The 21314-nt window shown below is 51.6% G+C and overlaps 2 protein-coding genes across 3 annotated transcripts in view; one reads left to right on the top strand and one right to left on the bottom strand.

Annotated features, from left to right (window-relative positions):
* The window catches only part of GRK6 (G protein-coupled receptor kinase 6), a 34848-nt gene extending 23536 nt beyond the window's left edge, over positions 1–11312 (bottom strand). For both annotated transcript variants that reach the window (XM_073355079.1, XM_073355078.1), the window contains exons 1-2: positions 11172–11312; positions 2581–2676 (exon numbers count right to left, since the gene is read on the bottom strand). In XM_073355079.1, coding sequence (XP_073211180.1) covers positions 2581–2676; positions 11172–11223 — 148 coding nt within the window. In that variant the 5' untranslated portion in view covers positions 11224–11312. The remainder of the gene's footprint in view (positions 1–2580; positions 2677–11171) is intronic.
* A 439-nt stretch (positions 11313–11751) lies between these two features.
* LOC140915469 (uncharacterized) overlaps positions 11752–21314 on the top strand; it is a 47757-nt gene continuing 38194 nt past the window's right edge. The window contains exon 1 of the transcript XR_012160178.2: positions 11752–11913. The gene's annotated coding sequence lies outside the window, so the exon portion shown is untranslated. The remainder of the gene's footprint in view (positions 11914–21314) is intronic.

The raw sequence follows: 21314 nt of genomic DNA, 5'->3' as shown, positions 1-21314 counted from the left end.
CAGAGACAACAGCTCCAGCGCGGGTGGGGTGGGGTGGGGGGCACACTGCTGCCTCACTAACTCCACTATTTCCTTCTCTGTGGGGAAATGAGCTCACTCCAATGAGGAGTGAAAGGTTTGGTGCCTGGCAAGGTCAGAGACTCCCTCGCTGCCTTCACTGGCCCCAGCACGGCACAGGCCTCACTCTTGCAGGCCTTGGCACGACCAGTGCATGCAGAGAGGCTGGATTTCTGCAGTGACCTTTTTAGCTCAGTGATGTAGAAGGGCCTGTCCACCCTCTTGGGTTGTGTGGGGAGGGAAAGAAGAATGCCCACACCTGGCCTTGAAGCCATTAGTGACAGGGGAAAATACGGGAACCACTGCTGGAAACAAACATGCTGACCCACCCTGAACATGGACTGCGCGTACCCCTCACCTCTCCCCAGGAGGGCAGCAGTACCTCAGTCCTTTAACTGTAAATGAGAAGGAGTCTCTATCTGGAACAGATCTACAGCCAGCAAAGCACAAAGCTGGAGTCCAGCAAAGGGAGGAGAGGGGGCAGGGGGAACGACCCAGCAGTGGAGACAGGAACCAAGTCTTCCCAAGCAACCCAAGGGCAATGCCTTGGCCAGATGTGCCAGAGGACAGTGGAAAGAACATTTAAACTTTGACAGCCAGCCTGCGTGAACAGGCAGCGCAGCAGCAGGTGACATGCACAGCTAACAAAATGCCTCGTAATGCTCACTGAACAGAGAGGTCTGAGCACCAAGGCCAGCTGAAGGAAATGTTCTGCTCAGTTTGCAGAGCAGTCAGAAATGCAAACAAACATAGGGATAGCTACGGAACAGGCTAGAGACGAAGGCAGCCACCATCCTCAGCGATGTGGGCAGAGCTGCTCCAAAATCTCAGCTTTTGTTTTAAAAGGCAAACAGGAGAATTTGATTCTAAGCTCACCAGTTGCACCCTCCATTCCCAGTGTGGGAAAGGGCAGGAGAGCATCACACAGGGCAGGGCGAGACGGGGTGCGATGGAGTTGAGCTAGGAGAAGCTTGGAGCTCACACACAGGATGGAAGTTACAGTAGGCCCCCTGTTGCTCTAACTTCCGGCGGGGCCTCGCACTCCGGATGAGGAAACCACCCCCAGGTCCCTGTGGCCACCACCATCCAGTGTGCTCATACACAGTGCAGAATCATGGCCCAAGTTTACAGGCCTCTTGGTTACACAGAACCTTCCTAATGTGACCTGAATGCACCTGATACAGTGACATCTGCCCTAGCCCACAGACAGCCTGAAACAACAGCTCAGGAGGGTGAACTACATAATTCATCTCAACTGGCTGTTAACTCTGAAACTTACGGGTGATAACTTAAAATGTGACTTCACTATTTCACTACTATTCATCTGTAAGGCTTTTATCCCAGTGTCAAACAACTCCACTGCCCAAAGCTCCAGCTGCCCCCTACTCAACTGCCAAAACCTCCAGCTTCCTCCATGGCTATGATGATGCAGTTATGCAATGTCAGTACCAAACCCTGAAGCACCTCAGGCACTGAAAACATGGGGACAGCATACAATAAACTGAACTGAATATCAGAACAAATAACCCAGCGCTACTGTATCCACTGTGACTATCTCAGTTGCAGTTCACTGAAAAGCTCCACTGGTAATCAGAATGAAATTGCTGCACCAGATCCCCAGGGATGGTGGTGAAGAATTTAGGCCCAGCTTGCCAGGGAGTATATGGACCTTGGCCATAGGAACCCACTTCTCCATCTATGTAAGGGGCAGCCCTGAAATGTGATCTGGGGCTCAGCGACACCCTTTGGGCTATGTTTACATGAACAAGAAAGTTCCTGTCTCTGGGGAAACCTCTAATGGTTTAGAGCAGTGGCTCAACCAGGGGTACACAGAGGTCTTCCAAGGGTACATCAACATATCTAGGTGTTTGCCTAGTTTTACAATAGGTTACATAAAGAGCACTAGTGAAGTCCGTACAAACTAAAATTTCATACAATGACTTGTTTCTACTGCTCTATATACTGTGCATTGCAATGTAAGCACAATATTTATATTCCAATTGATTTATTTTATAATGATATGGTAAAAATGAGAAAGTCAGCAGTTTTCAGTAATTGTGTGCTGTGACACTTTTGTATTTATGTCTGATTTTGTAAGCAAGTAGTTTTTAAGTGAGATGCAACTTGGGGGGATATGCAAGACAAATCAGCCTCCTGAAAGGGGTACAGTAGTCTGGAAAGGTTGAGAGCCACTGGTCTAGAGGACCCTGGAGGACCTTGCTGGATGTGTCCAGCTGGCTTGGAGAAAGCGTGACTTACCAGCATTCCCCCTTTCTCTGCACCCAGACTCTTACCACGTCTGGCAGATCTGTGCCCCATACACACCACAGTGCCCCTAGTTTCTCCCATGACACAGTGAGACTCACAAATGCAATTAGGCAGAGCTTGCAGGACAATGGATGAACAACTCCCCGCCAGGCAACTAAGAGTCACCCAAGGAAGCGAACCACGTATATCCACCAGCCCCATATGCAAACAGGGCAGGGGACAGCACTTGACATCCAACAAACAGCTACTCCTCACCGAGTGCTTGCCGGAAATCTTCACACAGGCTGATGTGCGGGAACTGCAGCATCTGGCGCCATTTCTTACTCTTGCCCTTCCTGTTCCCTCCGCCGCCTGCAGGGGACAGAGAACAGACATCACAATGAGGCAGCCACAAAAGAGACCGAGCTAGAGCGTCCGACCTAGCAGCACAGAGAGCTGGGAAGGAGAAACCCCCCATGCCGAGCTACACCCAGCCAGCAGGAATCAGGGAATGGACTCCCTGGAACAGTCACAAGGCTGTGCACCTTGGGGACCTGAGCCCCATGCTGTGGATCTAGACAGCAATGGTGCCTTTCTCCCTGAGTGACAGGACCCCGCCTTGCTACTAAAGGAAAGTTAAATCACTCCAGCTCATAAGAGAGGAGCAGGAAGTCACTGAATCAACAATAATGAGCTCTTCTGTCCAACCACTTCAAAGGAGTTATCTGCATTTACAGATGGGGAAACTAAGGCACAGACTGGAGAAGGCCTAAGAGCACCTGTATCAGCTGAAGTTCTAGCTCCCAGGCCTGTATTCAGACCCCCATCTCTGAAAGTAAGCTGAAGGATAACATTTACCCGGTGCTGCAAAGGTATGAAATCCCCAGCTGCAGAATTTCCTGCCTAGCACAATTAGAGATGTTCATGCTACCTAATCTTCCAAGGCTAAATATATTCACTACAGGGAGGCAACATGCTAATGAAAAATGCACGTGGGACTGGGAGACAAGAATTTCTGCTCTAATCCCAGCTCTGCAGCCAACTCACTGGGTAGCCTTGGGCAAGTCGCTTCAGCCGCCCCACCTGCAAATGGAACTAACTCCTCCCTCCAAGGTAGGGAGCAAGAGTTAGTTAATGTCTGGAAAGCAGGATCCAAGTGCTAGGTATCATTACAGCATCAATATTGTTAAAAACAGATTGGTCTCTTAGGGTTAATTGCTCAGCGCCGTAGGACAGGACTGGGAAGCTCTTTAAATACTGTGTATACAATACTTTATATAAATGGCAAGTATTAAAATGCTGCAGGGTAGGATATCCACTCTGGAAACTAGCCCACAGCACATCTGCCTCTCCTCCAGGCCAGCCAAGGTGCACTTGGGCTGTGTTCAACCCCTCAGCCAGAGCCAGCTGATTCAGGCACAGAAATGGGACTCTTCCAGAAAGGGGAAGATGTTTCATTCTGATTGATCCATCAGCTAGTGAAAAAGCAGCTGGCAGCAGCACACCAACAACTGCTGAACACATGAGCCAACCCCTAGCGTTGATCCTGGCCAGTTTGCACATCCCCCACCAGCCAGATTTCCTGCAGCCACCACTGGGGGGCGGGGGGGGCTATAAGAGACCATCTGGACAGGACAGGGCACTTACTAAATACACAGACAAGAGCCCTGGCAGAGGGGTGGGGAGAGGAACTGTACCCAGCAGAAAATCCCCAGGTACAGTGCAGGACCAAGTACCTCCAGCTCTGGCCAGCCCTTGGTATTGCTGCTTTCAACAAGAGCTGTTTAAATCAGCTTGCCTTCTCTGGGGCAAAAAGAGAGCTTCCCCCACGCTCACTTCACACAGACACCCAACACTGAAAGCTTCAGAGAGGCAAACATCCAGAGGAGAAACTGCTGCCTCCGATAATAGGGCACAAACCACCAGCTCAACACACTACGTGGGCTCTGGATACAGCGAAATTCCAGCCCAGAATGTCTCATGCAGCCACGCAGGCTACAGCAGGCTGGAGCCCAAGGAGCTGAGCACCTGGTGCACGTGCCAGAGTTTGCTGTATGTTCTGTGGGCAGCAGCATTGCATCTGCCCAACATCAGCAGCTCTGCTGTGCAACTAACTATACAAACCCAGGAAGGAAGTGACTCAGGGCAAGCAGGAGTGGGAAGGAGCCAGCAGCACAGACACCTTCTTCTCAGCTACAGCCTGCAGTGACAGGACGTGAAGGACTAATCAGTGACAAAGACAAAGGCAGGAGGGGGATGTGGGCCACAGAGCCAGGGAGAGCCCACCTGCCATGCAGAGGGTTTGATGAAGGGCAGACCCAGAACCCCACTTCATGCCGGGGGGAGGGGGGGAAGAGCTGCAGAACTCATGTTTCCTTTGACCTGTTTAGAGAAGGAACCATAGCAGCAAGGCATTCACCCCCCAAGCTCTCCCCTTGGTTACAGCAAGCAGCTGGGTGCCCAGCTGAGCTCTAGCTGCCCTCCCTGCACAACTCCCTCACAGCAGCCAGCAGTGGGGGCACTTCAGCTAACAGCCTGTGCCTTAAGGGGGAAGAAGCCAGGGGCAGGCCATTCTCCAGTAGGAGCTCTTCCCCACCCAAAACCTGAAGGAGCTGAGCTCCAGGGCACACTGCCAAGTTGGCCTATTTTCAAAGGCATCTGGGGCAAGAGTGGGTGAGCGATGGGGAGTTAATTTGCCGGACGGGTTGATATTGTAGGGAATAGCTTTACAGTCAGTGGGCCAGATCCTCAGCCCCTCTTGGCTCCTGGCCCTGCTGCAGCAGTGCAACGGAAACTTGAAGCGCTCTTCAGGCAGCAGCTGAGGATTCCCTGGAGTGCACTGTTCCACAGGTGTAGGGCAGCGTCACCCCACCCCATCTGCATCAGTGTAAGTGGTGTTCCAGGGAGGGCTGGACTGGCTAGCACAGGCTGCTCTCACTTGCAAGCAGGGCTTTGCAATTTGACCCCCAGGATAGGGGGATGTGGAAACGTGGTACAGCCACATACTGCTCTGGTACACCCAAGCAGCTAGCCCAGCATCTTCCATTCTCTAATCACGTACATTGCAAACTCTGGTTTGGTGCTTTCCATGGTTCTAATAAAAGACTGTATAGCACATTAATGCTGTGGCTGTGCTTAACTGCACCCAGACGCCCATGGAAAGTGACTGTTAATAGCAGAAGCAGAAGGGCCGGCTAAGCTCCTTGCTGAATAGTTGCCCAGAACCGAGGCTGTGGCTCCCCCATTTCCCCATGTGTGAGTAACTGACTCCAGTCTCTGGAAATCAGCAGTTTATGGCAGTCCAGTGCAAGAGCAGGGTTCCTTTCACATCTCTTGAGTCTGAAAGCAAGATAATTGCTGCCACCTAGTTTCCTCTGGAACTGTGGCCACTGGGAGCTGCGGGCAGCCGTGCCTGCAGATGGTCAAAGTAAACACTGTCTCGCAGCCCACCAGCACATTACCCTGATGGGCACAGGTTGTCCACCACTACTCTGGAGGTTTTGATAGTATGTCTCTTCAGACACTGGATCCTTCGGTATCTAAGTCCAACACTAAAGCGATTTCAGTTTCCCACCTCATTGGCACATAGCTCTGGGATTACCCGGCCTGAGTCTTCTACCTTCCCTGGGGTTTCTACCCCACAGCTGATTTTCAAGTAGCTTGAGGAGTTTCTCTGCCCATGTCCCTATTCAGCTTTTGTTTTTCCCCAAAAACCCTCATCTTCAAAACCTTTTCATAGACTTCAAATCCAGCAGGAGCCATTCTCTGTTCACTTGGTTTGACCTCCTACATAACAGAGGCCAGAGAATTTCACCCCCTATTCCAACAGTGAAGGGAATTCTTCTTCTTCTTCACTCAATAAGCGACACTATTGAGCTCAGTAACATGGGGTTGAACTAGATCTCTTTTAGAAAGACAACCAGCCTTGATTTAATGGCTTCACGTGATAATGAATTCACCACTTCCAGTGGTAAGCTGTTCCAATGGCTAATCACCCTCACAGTCAACTTGCACCTCTAGCCAGCTCCATGTTTCACACAATTCTGTTGCTACTAGCCTGCCACCCAACCCAGAAGTCCTGGAATTCAGCCTCAGCACCTGGCAGAGCCTGCTCCGTTTTGCAGAAGACTGAGGCCCATGGTCACTATAGGAGTCAGCAAAGGAGTGGGACCTGCACTTATAAAGTTCTGGGGTCAGCACTGGGGTGGAGAGGGCCACGACAGAAGTAGTTGGATTGTCAGGCTGAAATCTACCATTTTGCCCAAGAGACTGCAGAGCCAGGCTTTGCTCCTTCGCCTTTATGGCAGCAGCAGCCTCTGGGACAGGCTCTAGAACCACTGAGATCCACAGTGTGGTGTGTAAATGGCTTTGTTGACAGAGGAATTGCTGCCCAGAGATGCAGAAACCCTAAAGGTTCTTGAGTTCCTGGTGCAACATAAGCAGTAAGGAACAGTGGCAAGTAGATAGGTGCACCAGTCTCACAGCCACTTGAGTGCAGGACTGGACACCAAGTTCTGGGGCTTCATTTAGGGACAAGTTTATCCTACCAGCCCTGTAGAGTTCACCAGCCTCTTAATCAGTGAAGTCCACAATCCTCGGGGTTCAGAATGACATACAAGAAGTCTAGAAATCAAATTCCAGGGTCCAGGCTGATCGTTGGCAACAAAGGCATCACCAGGCCAGATCACACCTTCAGTCCATCTAGTCCAGTATCTTGCCTCTGACAGGCCAATACCAGACGCCTCTGGGAAGTTAAAAGAAACCCAGCAGTAGCAGATGTGAGGTAAACTACCTACCATGTAGGTCTCATCCTAGTCCCTAACAAGTTTAACCCTCAAAGCATGAGTTTTTATCCCTTCCAAACTCTGTTCGTATTAACTGTTATAATTGCATATTCTTGTAAGCCATATACATGACTAGTCATGTCCGGCTCTTGCTTTTCTCTGCATCAACAGATACGATGCCCTATCTGCGCGTCTCCTTCAGTAACCATGTCAGGGCAGCAATCTAGAATCAGAACATCCAACAGCATAAGATATTCAGACTCTCTAGTATCTCAGACTGTGATGAAGAAACCAAAAGCCAGCTGTCCTCCAGGACTGAAAATACATCCGAGGAAATCTAATAATGCCCAGCCCACAGCAAACCCTCAGTGAGTAATTCTGCCCCATAGCGCAGCTAACGGATGAAGAGAGAGTCTCCACAGTTACCACTGAATGCAGGTTGAGATCTGGATCCATACTAAATAAGGATAAGGCCAACAAGGTTGAGGGTGACTACACAGCACCAGAATTTCACTGGTAGCTGGTTTGTGCATCCATCAAGGTACAAGTGGTGAAGACAACAATGGGAAGGGCAAGAGTGAACACTAGGCACTACGTGGCTGAGCCACCTGTTGAAAACAGCACTACTGCTTCTCCTTGGCAACTGAGCGCATGCTTGGCCGCAGCGGCACTGTGAGCCAGGAAGCTTTGACCTTCATACTTGCCCTCACCGACATCCCAGCCATTTTCAGACCATGCAGCAAGGCCTGTGAAGAGTTGCACAGGGCAGAAAACTTACAGGCAAAGTGAAAGGGAGGGGAGAGGATCCTCACACCTCAGATTAGAAAGGGGTCTCCTGACAATATAATCAAGAGCTCTGTGAGGGAGAAAGAGCGGGAGGTTTGCAATGATGACTGAGCAGATGCATGCTTCCAGTGGGCTGCCAGTGACAGTGGCCTCTCTGCTTGTAAGACTAAAAGCTCAGACTAGAGAGAACACTGCCAAGAGTGCTGGCCAGTCGTCCGCCCTCTTCCACCTCATACAGCCTCTTCTCCACATTCATCTGACCAGGAAAAAGTAGGGTAAGCAGTTGGCTTCCTTCTCTGAAACTGACAAATCTAATTCATGTTGGTATTTCCTCTACCAGAGCATCCCTAATACTTTCCCCTTCCTTACCCACCCCAGAGATTCGAGGCATTTAGTTATAATCTCTTTAGGACATGCACATAAACTAAAGACAACGTGATAAACTAGGCACAGCACCACCTTATAGCCTCCCCAATGGCAATCCTGGGCTGAACGCAGCCAGGCTGTCCAATCCAGGACCTGGCAGACCAAGGAGAGGGAAGTCAAGAATTTTTCACCAAAAGTACCCCGCCCTAGGCTTCTCTTGCTTAAGCCATGGGCCTGTGAGCTTGTGCACTCGTGGTGAACATAGCTGCTGTGGAATCATACAAGGACAAAGATAGTCTCTAAAGGAGGCAAGACCCAAACTGTCCAGGGCTTTATAGGTCAAAGCCATCATAAACATCCCATGGAAATGGGCTGCTAGGTCACAGAAAACCAGTGAGAGATGCTTCCCCTGGGAAAGTTCATAAGCTGCAATCTTCAGATGAGGCACTGTCAATGAAAAAATCATATGATGTAAATAAACCTCTCCTTGTGTTACTATCAGCACTCAGAGTTATCAGAAGGGAAAGAATCTCTAGAAGTCAGTTCACATCTGGACATGGTTTATGCATCTTGCTCAGCTGGTGCTCCAGTGTTTGGGTGGCACACGTGGCTGGAGAAGGGTTATTTGTTTAAAAACAACGTGTTCCACTAGACTTTTAAGATGTCAAACATTTCCACTTGTCTCAGGCTTAATAAAACCTTGTTTACCCACTGGAGAGTTTGGGCTGAACAGAACGCAACAGGCTCCTTTGAAGATGTAGCCCATGTACAGCTCATTCCAGTGACCCAACTCCGAGATGACAAACCTAAATACCTGCTGCTAAGTCCCTCACCCAGACTCCAGGCAAAAGTGATGAAAGGTTTTCTTAACTGGCACCTGGACATCCAGCAGCAAAGGATCCAACAAGATGCCAGGTTGTGAACCCAGGTAACAAGTGCCAGGCTGACACCCATACTCGGGGGCGTCACTCAAATTTCTCCGTAAATCTCACCCAGGTTATCCATATACACTCCGATCTATTGGACATGCTCAGCCACACCCAACATAATCCATTCTCCAGACTCCCTTCCTTCTGTCATTTAAACACAGGTCCCCTCCCTACATTGTCTCCACTCTCAGCAATTTCTTTGCCTTTGGAACCTTCTCCAGCTCTCTAAAAAGTGCCACTATCCACCTCATATCCCAGCATGACCATCACCCTCTGACCAACCCTTGGGAAAGGTTTTTCCCCTCAACATCCCTGACTGGTTTTGGGTCTAGGACCCAGATCGCTCAGCACAATTACCCTCTTTTTGCTAGTGAAGATGCTTAATTCAAGGCACATCCTTGATCCCCAATACAGCCCAACAGCCTCCAACAACTCCCTTAGCTAACTCACCCTGATTCTCTTCAGACACCACAAATGCCCCTCTCTCTGCCTGCCCCAACCATGTCAGCTTGTGGCTATAGCTCAGCTTCCTGCGTACATCTCATAGGCAGAAGCTTGTGCAACAAGAGCTTCCCCCAGGCCAGCCACTCTGCCTTCCTCCTCCACTAGGGCCTCCCAACTGCCTCCACTATCAATAACCCTGTCACTGACCCCAAGTCCTCTCCATACGTCTCCTGCAGCAGAAACACTGCTTCTCACCAGCCCCACCGCAGCACCCACACATGCCACAGCCACATGCCCAGGCCTTAGCTGGACCTCAGAGATTGCCGCTCCTGTATGTGCTCTGTGGCTTGGCCAAAGCCAAACCATCCCCGACCATCTTCCCTACCCAGCACCCCTTTACCCACTGCCCCGGGCCTCCCAGACCCCCACTGCCCCCCCTTCACACGCGGTCCCGGGCCCCCCCTTCACACCCACCCCCAGGCCCCCCACCACCACACCTGCTCCCCCTTCACACGCGGTCCCGGGCCCCCCCTTCACACCCACCCCCACGCCCCCCACCCACCGCGCCTGCTCCCCCTTCACACACCCCCAGGCCCCCCACCCACCAAGCCTGCTCCCCCTTCACACACCCCCCACCCACCGCGCCTGCTCCCCCTTCACACGCGGTCCCGGGCCCCCCCTTCACACCCACCCCCACGCCCCCCACCCACCGCGCCTGCTCCCCCTTCACACACCCCCAGGCCCCCCACCCACCAAGCCTGCTCCCCCTTCACACACCCCCCACCCACCGCGCCTGCTCCCCCTTCACACGCGGTCCCGGGCCCCCCCTTCACACCCACCCCCAGGCCCCCCCCCCACCGTGCCTGCTCCCCCTTCACACATGGCCCCGGGCCCCCCCCGCCCTCCCTTCACACCCACCCCCAGGCCCCCCCCCACAGCGCCTGCTCCCCCTTCACACGCGGTCCCGGGCCCCCCCTTCACACCCACCCCCAGGCCCCCCCCACCGCGCCTGCTCCCCCTTCACACACGGTCCCGGGCCCCCCCTTCACACCCACCCCCAGGCCCCCCCCCCACCGCGCCTGCTCCCCCTTCACACACCCCCAGGCCCCCCACCCACCGCGCCTGCTCCCCCTTCACACGCAGTCCCGGGCCCCGTCCCGGGCCCCCCCCCCGACCCCCCTTCACACACGGCCCCGGGCCCCCCCCCGCCCTCCCTTCACACACGGCCCCGGGCCCCCCCCCCACCGCGCCTGCTCCCCCTTCACACGCGGTCCCGGGCCCCCCTTCACACCCACCCCCAGGCCCCCCACCCACCGCGCCTGCTCCCCCTTCACACGCGGTCCCGGGCCCCCCCTTCACACCCCCCCCACCGCACCTGCTCCCCCTTCACACGCGGCCCTGGGCCCCCCCCCGGGCCTCCCAGACCCCCACTGCCCCCTTCACACCCGGCCCCGGTCCCCCCACCGACCCCCCTTCACACCCCCCCCCCCACCGCGCCTGCTCCCCCTTCACGCGCGGCCCGGCGAGCCCCAAGGCAGCGGGCGGGGCCCGGCCGCACCTTCGCGCGCCTTGAGCAGGACCGTGTTGGCGACGATGTTCTCCAGCTCCATGGGGCCCGGGGCGGCGCCGCCTCCTCCCCGGCCGGGCTCGCGACGCCTCCGGCTCCGGCTCCGGCTCCGCGCCCGCCTCCGCCGCCAGCCCCGCCCCGCCCGCTCGCCCCGCCCACTGTTTACCTGAGCGCAGCAATCCCCGCGCATTCGCCTCCCGCGCCGCCCCCTCATTGGGCCGCACGGCGCACGGACCCCGCCCCCTGCGCGCCGCTCCGCTCCTATTGGCCCATAGCTGAGGGAGGTGTGCAGGGGCGGGGACCGAGAGCTGTGTGTGTGTGTTAGCGCGCGGCGATTGGCTAAGCCTGGCCCCTGGAGAGTCAGAGGAGTCTGATAGGTCAGGGAGCTGCCAATCATCATAACGCAATCTCAGTGCTTTCGCGGATTGGACAGTCATGAGCTATGTGAGGAACGGACCCCGCCTACCAGGCGGAGCAGACACCTGATTGGAGGCCCAGCTGCCACTCTGCCGCGATGCGGGTGTGACCCCCCAATAGGAGCCGGGGGAGGCAGGCACCTGGGAGGCGGGCCGATAGACCCGAGCGTCGGGGCCGCAGCCCCTGGACCGGCGGCCTGGCTGAGTCCGGCCCCCCCCGGCTCCCCGCCGCCTTTCCCGCCGCTCCGGGGCCCGCTCCGGGGCTCCCTCCAGGCCCCGCGGCTGCAGCCCGTGGACCTTGCGGCGCCAGTTAATGGGTGAGTTCCTCGGGTGCCCCGAACCCCCTGCGGCTGCCGGCTGGCCCGGCGGCTGCTGCCCTGAACCCATCGAACCGTCGCCGGGCGGGGCTGGAAGGGCCCCGGAGGTTCTGGTCCCGCCCCTGCTCGCAGCAGGGCCCATCCCCAGTTAAATCAGCCCAGCCAGGGCTGTGTCAAGCCTGAGCTTAGAAACCTCAGAGGAAGGAGATTCCCCCACCGCCCTAGGGACCCATCCCAGCGCTTCCCGCCCTCCTAGGGAACCAGTGTTTCCTAATCTCCAACCTAGACCTCCCCCACGGCAACTGGAGACCGTTACTCCTCGTCCTGTCACAGAATCATAGAATCTCAGGGTTGGAAGGGACCCCAGGAGGTCATCTAGCCCAACCCCCTGCTCGAAGCAGGACCAATTCCCAGTTAAATCAGCCCAGCCAGGGCTTTGTCAAGCCTGACCTTAAAAACCTCTAAGGAAGGAGATTCCACCACCTCCCTAGGTAACGCATTCCAGTGTTTCACCACCCTCCTAGGGAAAAAGTTTTTCCTAATATCCAACCTAAACCTCCCCCACTGCAACTTGAGACCATTACTCCTCGTTCTGTCATCTGCTACCATTGAGAACAGTCTAGATCCATCCTCTTTGGAACCCCCTTTCGGGTAGCTGAAAGCAGCTATCAAATCCCCCCTCATTCTTCTCTTCTGCAGGCTAAACAATCCCAGCTCCCTCAGCCTCTCCTCATAACTCATGTGTTCCAGTCCCCTCATCATTTTTGTTGCCCTCTGCTGGACGTTTTCCAATTTTCCACATCCTTCTTGAAGTGTGGGGCCCAAAACTGGACACAGTACTCCAGATGAGGCCTCACCAATGTCGAATAGAGGGGAACGATCACGTCCCTCGATCTGCTCGCTATGCCCCTACTTATACATCCCAAAATGCCATTGGCCTTCTTGGCAACAAGGGCACACTGCTGACTCATATCCAGCTTCTGGTCCACTGTCACCCCTAGGTCCTTTTCTGCAGAACTGCTGCCTAGCCATTCGGTCCCTAGTCTGTAGCGGTGCGTTGGGTTCTTCCGTCCTAAGTGCAGGACCCTGCACTTATCCTTATTGAACCTCATCAGATTTCTTTTGGCCCAATCCTCCTATTCGTCTAGGTCCCTCTGTATCCTATCCCTGCCCTCCAGCGTATCTACCACTCCTCCCAGTTTAGTATCATCCGCAAATTTGCTGAGAGTGCAAACCACACCATCCTCCAGATCATTTATGAAGGTTATTTATGAAACCCCCTCAATAGTCGCCCATCTTAGCGCGTGCGGCAGAGTCAGGCTGGGGCCCATGAAGTGGGGGATGGGGAGGGGCAGGGTGGTAACTGGGGTGTGGGGAGGGGCAGGCGGTAGCTGTGGGGCTGGGTGTTGGGAGGAGCAGGTGGTAGCTGTGGGGAGGGCAGGGTGGTAACTGGGGTGTGGGGAGGAGCGGGCGGTAGCTGTGGGGCTGGGGTGTGGGGAGGGGCAGGGTGGTAATTGGGGTGTGGGGAAGGGGCAGGTGGTAGCTGTGGGGCTGGGGTGTGAGGAGGGGCAGAGCGGTAACTGGGCTGTGGGGAGGAGCGGGCGGTAGCTGTGGGGCTGGTGTGTGAGGAGAGGCAGGGCGGTAACGGGTGTGGGGAGGGGCAGGTGGTAGCTGTGGGGCTGGGGTGTGAGGAGGGGCAGAGCGGTAACTGGGGTGTGGGGAGGGGCAGGCGGTAGCTGTGGGGCAGTTTACGTCTGCAGAGCATTTACCTGGGGCAGCTTTGCTCGGTGGTATACCCGTTCTGGGCTCTGCAGTGACTGATGGACAGCACCTCACTGTTCATTGTCTGCAGAACTTCAAGATGACAAAGGCCAGTTTTCTAGAAATCTGCACAGCACTAACCCTGGAGGGACGGTGTGAGAACATGAACGTGAGAGCTCCCCTCAGTGTAGTGACACATGCTGCCATTTCCACCTGGAAGCTTCCCACCCCCGATTAGCTACTTCCTCTCATACGCAAACATCCCAGCTCGATGTCCAGTGTTTTGTAACCACACGATGGCTTTTGTATTGAGGGAATCTAGGCATGGTAGACGGCCCTCCAGAGGTCGGTGTGACAGGTTGGACCTCCCTTCTGGGGTGCCTCCTGATGTACTGGGGTTTCACTGAGCCTGACTGGTCCACTAGCCTGGGCTCCCTGTTTTGCTAAATTAGGCTCTCCAGCCTCAGGCAGCACACACACGGTAGGTAGGGACGCATCAGTTGTACTATCATTACACAGAGTCTGCAAACAGCTCTCTATGGGATGACTCAGCTAGGAAATTGCCCAGCACTCACGTGCAGATCCCCTCTGGAAAGTACACCCAATATACCATTGTCTTGCATGGTAGAGAAATCTGTGCAGTGTAAGCACATAAATTCACCCCCTTCCTCAATGTGGAGGAAGATAAGCACAACTTCTTGCCCCCCGCCCCCAGTTATAATGGCACAAACTGTGTTTACTAATAAACAAAAACAAGTTTATTACATATAAAAGGCAGATTTTCAGTGATTATAAGCAATAGCAAACAGAACAGAGCAGATTACTAAGCAAATAAAACAAAAGACACATACTAAGCGTAAGATCTTAAAGAGACAGGTTTCAAGAAGTGGTAGCTGTGTTAATCTGTATCAGCAAAAACAAAAACGAGGAGTACTAGTGGCACCTTGGGAGACTAACAAATTTATTTGGGCATAAGCTTTCATGGGCTAAAATCCACTTCATCAGATGCATTTGTTAGTCTCTAAGGTTCCACTAGTACTCCTCATTGTTTTTGTTTTTTGGTTTCAAGAAGTAATTTTTCACCCAAAATGTTGTTTTAGGCAAGTTGAAGAGTTTCTGTAGCTTAGAGTTCCCCGTATTCTCTTTACAGACTAGATTCCTGTCTTAGTTTGGACTCAGCCCTTGCCTTTTGCTCAGCTCAGTTCCTCTGTCTTGTCAGGTACTTTCAGCAGTCTGTCTTCTTGGGCAGGAAGGCAAAGGAGAAGAGTCCTGTTCGCCTTACTCCCCAGCCTTAAATAGAATTTACATAAGGTGGGAAGCCTTTGTTTCCAGTGGAAAAGTACCAGCAGTGTCCAGGGTGGTGTTTAGTACCAGGTGACAGGACCACCTGACCTAGTAGTGTCACAGCTACGTCCCAGGACCCCTCTCAGTAAGGAGAGAGATTAGTATCTTCAAAGTCTCATTTGTTTCTTCCTAGTGGTCCATCAAGGCTGATGGCCTGTTGCCTGGTGGGTGTCTCCCAAATACACACACAGTTTTAATTGTTACATAGTCAATATTCCTAACTTTAGATACAGAAATTATACATGCATACAAACAGGATAATCACATTCAGTAAATCATAACCTTTCCAATGAAACCTCACATGACCCATCTTGCATGAAATATATCTGCTATGCCATATTCATATCCTACGGATATTTCCCTAAAGAATATGGGGTATAGCGTCAAATCGGGTCGGGCACTTTTCCACCCTGAGTTATAGTCTGTGATGCTGCCCCGTACTCCGCATGGGAAGGAAACCAGGCCAAGTGAGTCCATGGTTGTGGCAATTCTGGTTGAGCCAGAGAGTAGCCTGTTGAGCTTGGTCGAGCATCTATAATCAAGTGGACAAGAAGGCAGGTGCAGTGATGGATTCCTGAATTGACACCGAGGCTTCCACTCTGTAGGGACTTGATTTTCGGTTCCCTGGTGGCACTGATCATCCAGGCACGGGAAAGGGCTGAGAGTGTATGAGCGGCTGTAGCATCCGATGAAGTGAGCTGTAGCTCACGAAAGCTTATGCTCAAATAAATTTGTTAGTCTCTAAGGTGCCACAAGTCCTCCTTTTCTTTTTGTAGCAAAGGAGTGTCAAGAGATCAACCTCAGCATCCCATCCTGGACCACAAGGGTGGATGCCTCTCCTGAATATGAGCAGCCCTTTGAGCTGACAGTGTGTTGTTCCCTGTCTGAGAATGGGGTGGAGATAGCGATAGGATTCGTAGCATAATGGAGATGTAATTGTGTGCTTGGATAGCAGTGACAGATGAAAAGAGACTTAACAGCTGGCAGAACTGTGTGCCAGCACGTACAGACTGGAGTTGGTGTATAGTTGAAACAGCCACTAGCAATGTGAGGTGCTAAATTCATCTCTGTCCTGAATCAGACGAAATACCTGATCTTGGGTGCATCATCCCCTTCTGAATCCAGCTGGATCAACCACCTCATGAATCTGCATCAGGATTAGTTCTTCCCTCAGTTTATGGGGGAAGACAGCAGATAAATCAGGCAGTAGCTCATTGGGTCTGTCAATGGTTTCCCCATCTTGAGAACAGTTATGACCTTTGCTCTATGCTGCGCTTTTGGGATGCTGCAGTTCTGGGTATAACCAGCTTTTGGTGACTGGCCCCAAATGAGAGACAAACTCGTTGTGGATGTTATCTAGCCCAGGAGCCTTGTTTGGCTGCAGTTGATGTATAACTATGTCGAACTCTTGGTCAGTGAAAGAAGCCATGAGGTTTGTGTCTACACTCGGAGCCTGCCATCTCTCATCAACCACTATGTCAGCTGGATGGCTGAAAGCTTTGTCCTGATTAGGAGCCCTGCCATTGGCTAGCTGGGATGTGATGGAGTTTGCAGATTGGGTATTCCCTCTTGTCCAGATGAGAATCTCTGCACAGTCTCTTAATCATTTCCCAGGTGGTGTAGCTGGAATGTGTGAGATTCAATTTGGACACAGTTTCTATCCTGCACTCTTGCCTGGTTTGATCTAGAAGGTGAAAAAGGTCTCTACTTTTGTCAAAAACTTCCTGTTGAGTCTTGGTGGATTTAAATGGTTGATATAGTTTGGCTGCAGCAACCGGCTGGGTGATGGTAGATCAACTATCAGGGCTGTTGTCACGGAGGTTTGTGATGCTATGAGGAAGATGCTGTTGTTCTGGGTCAAAGCTTGACAATGCACAGGAAGCTATTGCTGGTTCTGCAAGGATAGGGTTCCCAAACTGTCTGGGGCTGTTTAGGGGACACACACCCTTATTCTTTGTCCTCTACACCAGGCCAAAGACAATTAACAGGAAGGAGTGTTTCTCCACGGTGTTGTAATGTTGATCACCATGGAAGATTCACCAGTGTTAATGTGGGGTGTCTGGAAAGATCCATGATACCAGGATCTATAGAAACTCGGGCTTGCTTGCTGCATAGACCATTATGGACATTAGCGGAGTTATGATTCCTCCTGTCATTCTGGAAGACACAGCTTACCCTTTGCTTCCTTGGCTCCTGAAGCCTTTTAATGGATGCTTTGCAAGAGAAAAGGAGTACTTGTCGCACCTGAGAGACTAACAAATTTATTTGAGCATAAGCTTTCGTAGCTCACGAAAGCTTATGCTCAAATAAATTTGTTAGTCTCTCAGGTGCGACAAGTACTCCTTTTCTTTTGCGGATACAGACTAACATGGCTGCTACTCTGAAATCTGTTGCTTTGCCAAGAGAAAGTGGTTTAATTTTACCTAGAGTAGCTGCAGAATGACAGTGGAGTGTGTGTTTGAAGGCTGAAGGGAGGGTGGTGGTGCCTCATGACAAGGCTGGATGTTTCTCATTATGGGTCTCATGTGATAAGTGCCGTCTGTATTTTGCATAACATCTGTGAGATTCATAGATTCTCAGGCCAGAAGGGACCATTGTGATGATCTAATCTGACCCCCTGCATAGCGCAGGCCACAGAACCTCCCCAAATAATTGCTGCAGCACATCTTTTAGAAAAACATCCCATCTCCATTTAAAAATTGCCAGTTATGGAGAATCCACCACACCCCTTGCTAAATTGTTCCAGTGGTTAATTCCTCTCACTGTTAAAAATGTATATCTTATTTCCAGTCTGAATTTATCTAGCTTCCACTTCCAGCTATTGTGTTATCCCTTTCTCTGTGAGATTGAAGAGCCCATTATGAAATATTTGTTCCCCTTGTTGTTTCTTATAGACTGCAATCAAGTCATCCTTTAACCTTCTCTTTATTAGGCTAAATACAGTAGAACCCGGTTTATCCGACCCTCCATTATCCAGCTCTCTATATTAACGGAACCGCCCGCTCACACAGGTCCAGAAGCAGATCTCTCGTGTGGCCACTAGATGGCACTGCAACCTCGCATTTTTCCGGATTATCCAAATTTGTGATGATCCGATCTGGCCCCATTCCCAATTAGATCAGATAAATGGGGCTCTGTTAGAGATTGAGCTCCTTGAATATATCACTACAAGAATCTTTTCTAATCCTTTGACCATTCTTACAGCTCTTCACTAAATCTCTCCAATTTAGCCACATCCTTCTTGGATTATAGACACCAGAACTAGACACAGTTCCAGCAGTGGTCGCACCAGGGTCAAATGTGGAGGTAAAATAACCTCCCTGCTCCTACTCGAGATTCCCCTGTTGATGCACCCCAGGAAGGCATTAGCCCTTTTGGCCACAGCATGACACTGAGAGCTCATGTTCAGCTGATTAGCCACCATGACCCCCAAATCTTTTTCAGAGTCGCTGCTTCCCTAGCTAGAGTGTCATCCTGTCCCCGCACCCAGTAAGTATGGCAGACGTTCTTTGCTCCTAGGAGTACACATTGACAAGTAGTCAAATTAAAATGCCCATTGTTTGATTGCGCCCAGCTTACCACATGGTCCATATCCCTGTGAATCAGTAACCTGTCCTCTTCATTATTTACCACTCCCCCAGTTGTTGTGTCATCTGCAAACTTTATGTAACCCAGCTTTGCAGTGTGGCTGCAGCCTTCTCCCTTTTCTCCTCTGGGGTTTGGGTCCTGGGCTCACCTATAAGGGTGCCTGGTGCCTCCACCCAAGGAAACCCCTCCCACTGCAGAGAACAAGAGGGCTTGTCCCTTGGGAAAATATCCAACACCCAATCTCATCCAGAGGCGTGTCAGTCAGAGCACAACAAACTCAAATAGCTATCCCAAGGCCCAGAGTAACTGGTGTAGGGAACTCAGGGCAGGGAACAATGAGCAAAGGGATCAGGATGATAAAAGCCAAAATGAACAATACACAAACTCTGCCCCTCCCAACATTTACAGCCTGTGCCCCCTCCCAGCACCTGGCTGGGGAAGCAGTGAGCTCGGGCTCTGAGGGATGGTGCAGCGCTGCAAGCAGGGGCTTCTTAAAACAACAACAAACTAAACAACCAGGGGTGTTCTTACAATGTCCCTCCCGATGGTCAAACCGTCCTTGCGGCTCTCCAGTCTGGGTTCCAGTGGGCAGCTAGGCCATGGCCAGGACTCGCCTCCTGGGTGTCTGCTCTCAGCTGTGATGACACTGTTCAAACCCCCACAGGGCTCAGAGTCTTCCCTTAGGATGGGCAGAAGCCCCCCCCCGCTGTGACTCGTCTCTCCCTGTTCCACTCCAAACACAGCCCACATGGAAAGTAATACCAAACCCTTGTCTCTAAGTTCCAGCACATCATTGGTTCTGGTGGTGCTGCCAGCCAGTTCTAGCTCCGCCCTAAGCCTGAGGCACTCTGGGAAATGGAGTCCTGAGCCTCTGCCACCATTACCACTGTAGACCAGGGGCTCAGAGCACCCCTGCCAGAGGGGTTACATTTAACAATGCTGGCTTTACGGTTTCTTTCAGGTTGTTAATAAATACGTTCAATAGCACAGGACCAAGAACTGATCCCTGTGGGACCCCACTAGCATGCACTGCTCCATGCTGATTCCCCATTCTCGATTACATTTTGAGACCTCGCAGCGAGCCAGCTTTTAGTCCGCTGAATGTGGGCCCTGTGAATGTCATACCTTTCCAGTTTTTAAATCAAACGCCATGTGGTACCAAGTGAAATGCCTTGCAAATGTCCCAGTCTATTACATCAATGATTACCTTTATTAACCAAACTAGTAATCTCATCTAAAAAAGATATCAAACTAGTTTGACAGCATCTACTTTCCATAAACCCACTTTGATTAGGATTAATTATATCACCCTCCTTTAATTCTTTATTCATCCAGTCCTGGCTCAGCTGCTCCATTATCGTGCCCGGGATCAATGTCAGGCTGACAGGCCTATAATTATGGAGGTGATACCATTTACTCTTTTTAAATATTGGCACAACATTAGCTTTCTTACAGTCCTTTGGAACTTCCACAGTGCTCCAAGACTTATTGAAAATCAGCATTAATAGTCCAGCAAGCTCCTCAGCCAGCTCTTGTAAAACTCTTGGATGTAAGTTATCTGGACCTGCTGACTGAAAAATGTCAGGGATGCTGTTTAACATCATCCTGAGACAATGAATGGAAAGAGTGTTATCACATGATAGGACTACAACATCTGTTTTTTCCCCCTAATACTGAACAGAAATATTTATTGAACACTTCTGGCTTTTTTGCTTTATTATTGCTAATTCTACCATTTCCATCTAGTAATGGACCAGTACCAGTGTTTGGATTATTTTTGTTCCTAGTTTACTTTAAAAAATACCTTCTTATTGTCCTTAACTCTGCTCGCTGTAGATTTCGCCTTGTGTCCCTTTGCTTCCCTTATCAATTTGCTACAATTCCTGTCTTCTTGAGTTATATTACAATCAACTTATAGAATCCTAGAATGTCAGGGTTGGAAGGGACCTCAGGAGGTCATCTAGTCCAACCCCCTGCTCAAAGCAGGACCAACACCAACTAAATCATCCCAGCCAGGGCTTTGTCAAGCCTGACCTTAAAAACTTCTAAGGAAGAAGATTCCACCACCTCCCTAGGTAACACATTCCAGTGTTTCACCACCCTCCTAGTGAAAAAGTTTTTTCTAATATCCAACCTAAATCTCCCCCACTGCAACTTGAGACCATTACTCCTTGTTCTGTCATCTGCTACCACTGAGAACAGTCTAGATCCATCCTCTTTGGAACCCCCTTTCAGGTAGTTGAAAGCAGCTATCAAATCCTCCCTCATTCTTCTCTTCCGCAGACTAAACATCCCCAGTTCCCTCAGCCTTTCCTCATAAGTCATGTGTTCCAGTCCCCTAATCATTTTTGTTGACCTCCGCTGGACTCTCTCCAATTTATCCACATCCTTCTTGTAGTGTGGGGCCCAAAACTGGACACAGTACTCCAGATGAGGCCTCACCAATGTCGAATAGAGGGGAACGATCATGTCCCTCGATCTGCTGGCAATGCCCCTACTTATACATCCCAAAATGCCATTGGCCTTCTTGGCAACAAGGGCACACTGTTGACTCATATCCAGCTTCTCGTCCACTGTAACTCCCAGGTCCTTTTCTGCAGAACTGCTGCCTAGCCATTCGGTCCCTAGTCTGTAGCGGTGCATGGGATTCTTCCGTCCTAAGTGCAGGACTCTGCACTTGTCCTTGTTGCACCTCATCAGGTTTCTTT

Source organism: Lepidochelys kempii, chromosome 8, assembly GCF_965140285.1.
Source record: "Lepidochelys kempii isolate rLepKem1 chromosome 8, rLepKem1.hap1, whole genome shotgun sequence".
NCBI lineage: Eukaryota > Metazoa > Chordata > Testudines > Cheloniidae > Lepidochelys > Lepidochelys kempii.
This window is presented reverse-complemented; position numbering and strand designations above follow the sequence as displayed.